Source organism: Physella acuta, unplaced genomic scaffold, assembly GCF_028476545.2.
Source record: "Physella acuta isolate Inbredline_101_S28 unplaced genomic scaffold, ASM2847654v3 ptg000164l, whole genome shotgun sequence".
In the NCBI taxonomy this organism is placed as follows: Eukaryota; Metazoa; Mollusca; class Gastropoda; family Physidae; genus Physella; species Physella acuta.
The window spans coordinates 1,182,785-1,192,838 of NW_026731683.1; the positions used below are offsets into that span (position 1 = coordinate 1,182,785).

Consider the following 10,054-nt stretch of genomic DNA (forward strand, 5'->3'; position numbering starts at 1 on the left):
TCCAAATTCAATTGATTATCTCCTAATAATGGCTCGACCATGGGTGAGATGTTCACTAGCCGCTGGTTTATCGCCACGAGTCTATGATATGGTAATGCCCGATATGGTAATGCCCTGTGTCTGCCTTTCATGCCCATCTCACCAGAAGCAATAACTCTTCACATGCTAGCCCATCAGGACACAATAGGAACATGCCCGGTGACTTTTGACCCCGCTCTATAAAAGAACGACAACTTAACGCCTAATTTGATCGGGCTGGTTTTTTTTTTTATTGGCGTTCAGCTCAACAAAACTTACTAAATTCCCCAAGAATATTGTCATATATTTAGCGTAGAATTTGTGTGGGTTTTTTTCTCGCTTAAACATATTATTTAACTAAAACTTCGATTTTAAAAAATGACATATTCACAATTGAAACAAAATATTTCTGTATTCTATTCCTAGAAAAAATATTATTCAAAAGTTATTTAAAAGTCGCCAATACTTCAAGGTTTTAATGCTAACATGATCCAATTGTCGTTCGTTTTACATAAGTATTATGTGTAGATATTTCAAATGTTGTTCGCTTTAAATACGTATTTTAATATATACATGGTTAATATGTCGTTCGTTTTAAATTAGTATTGATATGTGTGAACGCTTAAAATGTCTTGTTTTAAATAAATATCGTAATGTGTACATGCTTAAAATGTCGTACGTTTTAAAGAAGTAAATACTTTAAAATTCCAAAGTTTTAAATACGAATTGCAATATGAAATTGAAATAGCTAATACACAAAAACCTTCAGTTTTAAATATTGTTTTATTTTATAAACCAAAATTATTTATAAATTAACAAACTCTTTAAAAAACAATATTCAGGGTCTAAGTGAAAATAAAATGTACACCTTTTTATGTCCCCTAAAAACTGTACAAATAAAATCGCACCACCTCTACAATAGGATGCGTTCTCTTTCATTTCTTGTAAAGAGCATTCTGAAAACAAGTTTATTTTTAGCTGCAAGATGCAAGACAGAAAGCCAAAAAAAAAATCCCGGTGTATTTCTGTTTCCCATTGTGAGAATGTCACCCTGACAAAATCCAAGTTCAGCTTTCAATACGCGGCTTCCCCTAACATCTACAATACAAAACTTAATTGAAAGATAACCAACCCGGTGCGCAACTAAATTGTCGAATTGCGCACCATTATTCCAGATTTTCGATAAACAAGACCTCGGAGCAGAAGATTATTTGTTTCTTTTCTCTCTTCTCTCGGGTCCCGCTGTTTGTTTAGCAACCTCCCCCAACACAAAAAAAAAAATGCCCCTGTAACAGCTAACTTGTTTTGCCTCCATTTGGCATTCACCTTCGGTAGAAGGCCCTCAGCCGTAACGTTAATTAAATCTAGAACTGTCGACGTGTTTTTTTTTCTTTTTTTTTTCGGTAAATGGACCTTAGTTTGGGGGGTAAAGAAGTTTGAACGAGAAAAATGACTACCCGATTACACGCTTTCAAATGGGTTGTCACCGACTGTGCAGTATAAGGCATGGTTGCACGACGTCATGGACTAGCTCTTTGTATACATTATTTTTTTTAAAATAATTTCTTATGCTAGCATTCATTATAAATTAAATTTTAATTATATAATTTTTTTTTACATCTGCCTGAAAGTTTTGTTAAAATAAATTTCTTTAACTCGGTTTTTTTTTTCTCCCCAAATTTCTTGAAGTTGAAAAGTTGAATTTCTTTGAAGCCGTTGGTTCTAAGATAACTCGAGATGGGTATTTATAAAAATAAAAGGGTTATATTTAGAAACTGTTCTTTGATAATAAACAATTTAAAAATCCAAATTGGTCATGTTTTTTAATACTGCTTATTGATATCAACTTCTCAACTATGGAAGACTAGACAAGATTGTCAAACAAAATAACAGTATGTATATATATATATATATATATATATATATATATATATATATATATATATATATATATATATATATATATATATATATATATATATATATATATATATATATATATATATATATATATATATATAGTTATACAATAAACATTTACAGTAACAGTTGATACATTGTATGTTAAAAAAAATTTTAACACAGAGAAGAAGAAGGTTAGCCATATTAAGATTATGGAATATTTTTAAAATGAAGTTTGAAATAGTTAAGTCGTCCCTCCTATTAATTCCAGGTTATGCCATGCTTTGCGAGTAAATTGTTTTTTTTTTTTAAATCTGTCTTATGATAGCAAGCAAGTCAAACAATATGCATGTTTATATTTTGATTAAATAACATTTTTGCTGAGATGCATTTTTTTTGTTGTCAATTTAATGAATTTCAAAAGAACAAAACTTCCTTGTAGGAAATATTTTCCAGTGCTAATATGTTCTGCTTACTTGTATGTGTGTGAAGAAATATGCGGACATAATATATACAATTATAAAATACTTATCTGGTGTACGGGAAAAATCTTTATGAGAAATTTTGATATTAAAATGTGAAAACAATCCCTCTCGCACCACGCTACACCACAAAGAAACAACCACCCCACAGTAGAAACGACGAGTTCAGCAGACGACATCATCTCTAGGCACTGTCCACACTACGGTCACACTGTCCTTCCAGAGATTCTTCCTCATCATCATCACTAGCATCGTCAGCCGGACTCTCCGAATCCTGGTCGATCTTGCCGTCGTCCATATCCGGTTCATAGCCTTGTAACGACGTCATTGAATCGCCGTCCTGCAAGTTTTGAACTCCTCTCAGAGAAGTCTGCTTGCAAATGTTCGTATCGTAGTTACTGACACGGATAGCGCTTGGATCTTCGCCGTTGAGAATACTCGCCATGAAAGAAATATACGAGATAGCCAGTCGAAGCGTTTCTATACGAGAAAGGCGTTTCTCATAGGCGAACGTTGGTATCCGTTGGCGCAGAGAGTCGAAGGCTTCATTCAAGTTGTACATCCGACGTCTTTCTCTGATGTTGGCTGCCCGACGCTGAGCTGTAGTCGGGGCCCGACGTTTGCGACTAGATCTGTCGGTCTTTTCTCCGGCAAGTCTACGCTGGCAAGGACGTTGGGTGACGTAGTTCGTCGGTCTTTGGTCGTAGGCGGCGTATCCGGCGCTACCACCGACCCAAACATACGGGTTTTCGTGGTAGCCTTGATGGTAGTAGCTACCCGTGCTACCGTGTTGGTAGCAGTTCACATTATCAGAAGGCGGCTGCAAGTACGGAAATGCCGGAGCGATGGATATTTCCGGTGGCTGTAGATTTGGTTGAAGATTATAACTGTTGTTAGGCGGGGGGTCTCGAGACGCAAGCGAGTAGACATCCAAGATCTGTAGTGAAGGCATTGAGTAAATGTTGTCCAGGACCATGTCACATCACACACAGCACCACATCCGGTCTGGAACTCTGGACACTTTAAATTGAACTATTTAAAGAAACACTCCCTTATTTAGTCTAAATGTCTTTTTTTTCTTCCTTCCTTATTTGTCGTTAAGATATTCGAAACTTGCCGTCGTAGTATTGACAACTGGTCGATATGGGCGCCCTCTTTATGCAAATGAGTTTCATCAAAATTGACTTTTCTCGAGGAAAATGACTCGGGGTCGATTTTTTTCAATACGGACCCGGAGATAATTAAATCCTGCTATGTTTTTGTCTCCGTGCCTTCACTCAAAGCCCCAGACATGGTTGACGGGAACAGACTTAATTAAAACTACATCTAATTCCGTTCACTCGCACTGCACGCCAGAATTCTCCTCGGACGTCCGCGCACTGTTCTTCTTATTAAACAAAGGTGGGTATGACAAAACTCAAATTAAAGTGACGAACCAGTTGTTTTTTTGCCACTTATATTTACCAGCGCTAGATGGTAGCTACAGAAAGCTGTTGCCCTGTGCCCAATGTTGACGCCAGCTGTGTGCGTGCTTGCTGTTGCACGCCGAGGCTGCTTTGTGCTGTGACAGAGAAATGTCTAGTTTCTATCTACCACAGGACAACCAGTGGTCAGATGAGACAAAGGCCATCCCATTACCAGCTGAAGCTGTTACTGGTCCAATACTTGATGCCCTACCCAGCCTCTATTTAATAAACATTGGCTATTTTATTTTCTTTGTGGGTTGGTCGCACTTAGATCGACACGACAAACATGATACTTTGCTACAGTCATTGATTGCATTTACTGTCTCTACAATCATTAATTGGCTTTATTGACTGCACAATCATTGATTGACTTTACTGATTCTTATATTATGGGTTGACTTTACTGATTCTAATAGTATGAGTTGACTTTACTGATTCTAATATTATGGGTTGACTTTACTGAATCTAATATTATTGGTTGACTTTACTGATTCTAATATTATGGATTTTTACTGATTCTAATATTATGGGTTGACTCTACTGATTCTAATATTATGAGTTGACTTTACCGATTCTAATATTATGGGTTGACTTTACTGAATCTAATATTATGGGTTGACTTTACTGATTCTAATATTATGGGTTGACTTTACTGATTCTAATATTATGGTTTGACTTTACTGACTCTACAATCCTTACATATATTACATGGCCATATGTCCTTACATAGATTACATATTTACATGGCCATGTGTCCTTACATATATTACAGCACAATGCTACCAGTCACTCCTCCCACTTAAAGTTGCTGTGTTGTACATGGCCAAATTAAGGCCACACAATTATAAAAACTTGTAGCGCTCTAATGGGGTTGGGGTTGGACGCCAGCTGGTTGGCCGCCAGTGGGTTGGATGTTTTAAGTTATAAAAAACTAACATTATAATTGTATTTCAACGCCATTATCTTTGCGTGCCGTACACATTGACCAAGTCTCTACACATCTACTACACTACCAAAAGATTATCTCAAATCGATAGGTACTTGCTAACCAACTTCAATTGTGGAAATCGCTTTATCTGGGCTTTAATCTTTGAACAGCTGGTGTGTTTTAATCTAGTAGACTTACACACAAAGCCAATACGTCGATATGGACAAACCCATCAACTTCAACTCAACATGGTCGCTTAGTTCATTACTTAAGAAACGTATTGTACTTCAATTGTCCAACATTCAATGAAAATATAATTGTAAAATTCATAGTTGCTTTGTTTGGTAATGGAGAATGTGTTGGGGTAGTAGAGCGCACGAGTGCTATACTGAAAGTCTCAGGTTCGGTTTCTGGATTGGCGTCTGTAGTTGGTCTCTGAGTCCACCCATCTTTGATGATTGCCGGACTTTGGTGAGAGAAAGTAAAGTGGTCTGGACATTGTACTGACCCCAGTATTCTTTCATATGCCGAGGTTATAAAACAGCTCATCTTTCCTATTTGTAGTTATGTTAGTAAAACAAGCTTCTTTTACCCAGATCAGTTTAAAAATATCGTTTTTATTTTATTTTATCGACAGTCCATTATAAGTTACAGGAACTATTACAGACCCATTTATTCATCAAATTTAACTTCCTACAAATATTAGGGCCAAATTATAAAAACTAGCATAATACATGTGCTTCGCTATTGTGTACTGATTTAAAAAGTATTTTTTTCGAAAACAGAACAAAAACAACAAAATAGTGCATAACAAAACATATAGCCAGGACATGTTTGAGGAAATAACAGAACAAAGCTAAATTTTGTGCATGAACTGTAAAGAAAGTAAGAGATGAAGTCCACAGATTGGCACGTGAATCTCATTGGTAAAATTTTGTTGGTTAGAGAAAAGAGCAGGGCGGATTAGACCAGAAAAACAGAATAGAACAGAGCAAAACTGTAAAAAAATGTACAGAACAGAAGGAAAAGTTACAAGAAAACAGATTAAAACTAAAAAGAAATACTTAGTACGAACAAAACACGACAGCGAATAAAACAATACAAAAGAAAATAGAACAGAACATAAATAAAGATGCATATATATATATATATATATATATATATATATATATATATATATATATATATATATATATATATATATATATATATATATATATATATATATATACATATATATATAACCAGCGTACTAAAACAAAACGCCCGAACTACACATCCCCATCGACCCTTATTTTAATGCCCTTTGAATAGGCTCCCAGATGTCGCCCCTATCAGCATGAATTATAAGCAGGGATGTGATCCTGGGGAACAGCCGGACCAAATCTATTCACTGCTCGGTTCTTGCCTGCCAAACCCGTCTAACTCCACGCCATGTTATTTCACGTGGGTGGAAAAAAAAACGACTACAAACAATAGATTTCAATGGCTTGCTCAAGAAAAATAAACGCAAATGCAAAGTGATAGCTTTAATTTACGTAGTATTTTAATTCCTCTATTATATTTTTTAAAAAAATGATTATCCCTGCTTCGTTAGCTTTTAACGGATTATATGGGTTAATTTTTTTTTTTTTTTTTTTTTTAATAGTAGAATATTTGTTAGGAATTTCCTTTCAGATAGGACGTTGTTGCTCCAGCCGTTTAGACTCTGGTTCGGGCATCGATTTTCGTGCAACATGTGTGAGCCCGCTACCCCTGAGCCACTCACTAACGATCTCCCGGGCCAGCCGTTACCTGTATTGAATCACTTAGAAATATAAAGCCGAAATTCTAATTTAATGTTAATTTATAGATTTCCACCGACGTGTGCTAGCCGATTCGCCTTTTTATCGTGCGCAGTCTATACGACCTAGCTTTTTGTTTGTTAGATTTTTTTTAATGGTCTTGTCGTGATGTCATTCAATTAAAGCACGTGACCTCACTGCGTTTGCTAATGAGAGTATATATATATATATATATATATATATATATATATATATATATATATATATATATATATATATATATATATGCGTGTGTGTGTATACGTGTGTTAATACATCGTGAGATATCTCATTTATGGAGAAAATTAAAGACTAAAGACTAACAATACTTAAAGAAAACGGTAAATATATAAGGAGATATAAAAACAAAAAATGTTAAACTGTCTTTAATATACAGATACAACAATAATGAATCATTGAGGATGAAAAGTCGATTAAAGAATGACTAGACATTCGAGTTATAATTGAAATAATCACACATTTTTATGTGAATTTAGAAATTCACAAGTTTTATGTGAATTTCATCCATTATAACGCGACAGTACGTTATAATGCTCGCATAATTGTGTTAATGTGTAAAACGGTTTCTCGCTCTTTGAAAGAGATGATAACACACAATTAAAAAGTTTGCTAACAATTTACTTTCTATCTGCGTTCCTGTAGCGGGTTACTTTTTCATTATGTAAGGTTGCTGGCCGTACGCTCAACCCACAATCTAGATGGCCAGGGTGCCATTTCTCGTCTGATCCCTATCCGTGCAGACATCCAGATGATTTGATACACCTAGAGACAGTTTGAGAGACTATTCTAGAAAAACCTCTTGTCAGCGGCCTAATATTCCAGACAGGCTAACCTAACCTAACTACTTTATTAAATAGCCAACTTTACGTTTTTTTCCCCACCCTTACGTTATGTCTTCAAGACGTACTGTCTTGTATCATCAATTTATTTCTAAAATACGATAATCTTTTAGAAAAATCAATTGCTTGAATTGAAAAAAAATTTTTTTTTTATTTCCAACTGCTTAATACACAGTTGAAATTGTGCACGTATTCACACTGGCAATGGGGTGGGGGATGGGGTAGAAGAGTAAGCGTGCTTATTGCTTTGTCCAGTTTATTTCAATTAAAATGCGAAATTTTAATTTATAGTAGGAATGTGTTATCAAACGTCACACTTCGCCCTCAAACCGCCGCGCCAGTGATTTCAATTTTAATTAAAAACATCAAACATGGGATGCAAAAACGCGTATATCAAATACCATTTTAAGCGCAGCGTCCATACGTTGAGATAAACATTTTTTAAACTCTGTTTTTGTTCGACACACTGGTGTAATGTTTTCGTACAAGATTTTCTTACATTTGAAAAGTATTGTGTATCTGCGGACCACGGCTGTCTACATTGAAACGAATGATTGGCGGCGCCGACCTCCGTTAACGATAACATCTCGTAACATTTTTTATCATTTCTCCATCCGGTCAGCGGTTCTTTCTGAAAGTTAATCCGTCCGTCGATCACGTGTCTGCACCCTCCGCCCACCCCATGTCACCACCCCCCGTCCCTACGCCCACCCCACGCAAGCATCCCTCAGCTGTGGGCCCAGCGGGCCGGGTTATCGGCTCCACGTTTCTGATCCCAAGCTGCGCGCGAGGTCGCGTGCGGTCTCAATAAAGGTGTGGGTGACGTCATCGGGTGCTTCCTCCTGAAGGTCTGACCCTTTGTCTGAGAAACCAACCCCAGAGTTCCTCCCGGGTCGCTTCTTTTTGTCTACCTCATCCGTTGTTGACATCCGGTATGAAAAGAAAGTGTCACATCACGGAAGTGACGTTCTCGGGAACAAAAAGTTGGCTATTAGAAATGCTTATGTTGAACAGCAGGGCAACGAAACAAACAATGGGAAGATTTAATTCGGGGAGGGAGTTAAAAGACGCTGCAATATCTTTGATTCCAATCTGACGTTTAAAAAATTGGATTCTGTTCCGGAATCTCTTGCTGGGCGACACCTCTGGACGTCAGGTTTCAGCTTGGTGGTTGTTCCAGTGATGTTTGATACCTAGTCTCATTACACGGCACGGCAAAAATGGCGCTTGAAGATGCGGCACTAGGGTGTGAAACAGGAGGGGTAGAGGGTTTTCTTGTTGACGCCCTGTCTCATTAGGTCGTCCAGGCAAAGGTTCCTGCTCTCGTTCAGATGCGACAGGGCTGTGTGAAACAAGATGAAAAACTTGTTGTCAGTGTGTTGTCAAGATTTTTATCACAGATTTTTTTAGTTTTTTTTTTTTAAATCCTAGGAGCAGTGTGATATGAAAACACTTAAAAGTAGGACAAACCATTAATAAATATGAAAATAGTAACTACATTTTTTTAAAATATTTGAATGTCGGGATAAAGTATTAATTGTATCCTTGTTTGATTTTTCAGAAAAAAAAATTACACAATTTTTTTGGTGATAAAAATCTATAATTAATTATCTTTTTGATATATTTTTTTTTTACTTGCAACGAATCTGAACTTATACTAATATTGAAACCTAATCATACAAGTCATTAAATACATTCAGCCTTCAGATGTGAGGGGGATAAATAACATCGTAGTAATGGAACACACACAAAACGTTCGCGTGGGTGTTTAATTAAATGCGATCAAGTTTCGCTCGACTGTGTTGGTATCACCTCTACTTCCGCTGCCATCCAACCCCTCTCCCCACCCCCAGGCAGGGTGCCCGCTGGTTCCATTACCGTGCTAATTCGTTCCTTGGCAGCCCCATTTTTCAAACTGACTTTTTCCCCGCTCATATTTCACAATAGCCACATATGTTTTGATATCTCCAACTCAAATAATGTATTTTCTTGATTTCAAACATTTTATAAGTGAAATAATTTTAGCCTTCAAATTCTCAATTTCATAGACATTTTTTTGTGTATAAAACTTATACATATATTATATACATATTATATATATATATATATATATATATATATATATATATATATATATATATACTAGCTGCATCCCGTGCTCCGCCACGGTAAATCTTTTTTAAATGTACCAACTTTGGAACAGAACAAAACAAACAAAAACAACACAAACACAAAAAACACAACCACAACCACAACACAACCACAACACAACCACAACTTTAACACAGCCACAACACAACCACAACACAACCACAACACAACCAAAAAACAACCACAACACAACCACAACAAAACCACAACATAACCACAACACAACCACAACCACAAACAAAACACAACCACAACACAACCACAACTACAACACAACCACAACCACAACACAACCACAACAAAAACACAACCACAACACAACCACAACACAACCAAAAATCAACCAAAAATCAACCACAACACAACCAAAAAACAACCACAACACAACCAAAAAACAACCACAACACAACCAAAAAAAAAAAAC

At 36.4% G+C, this 10,054-nt stretch overlaps 1 protein-coding gene across 1 annotated transcript; it reads right to left on the bottom strand.

Annotated features, from left to right (window-relative positions):
- Nucleotides 1-2,289: 2,289 nt before the first annotated feature.
- On the bottom strand, nt 2,290-3,983 carry LOC131935976 (neurogenic differentiation factor 6-A-like). The gene has a single exon (XM_059292755.1). The coding sequence runs from the start codon at nt 3,376-3,378 to the stop codon at nt 2,587-2,589; it is 792 nt and encodes a 263-aa protein (XP_059148738.1). The 5' UTR covers nt 3,379-3,983; the 3' UTR covers nt 2,290-2,586.
- Nucleotides 3,984-10,054: the final 6,071 nt, after the last annotated feature.

Excerpts from the sequence above, each read along its gene's own strand:
- LOC131935976 (XM_059292755.1), bottom strand. The coding sequence starts at position 3,378 with ATGGTCCTGGACAACATTTACTCAATGCCTTCACTACAGATCTTGGAT.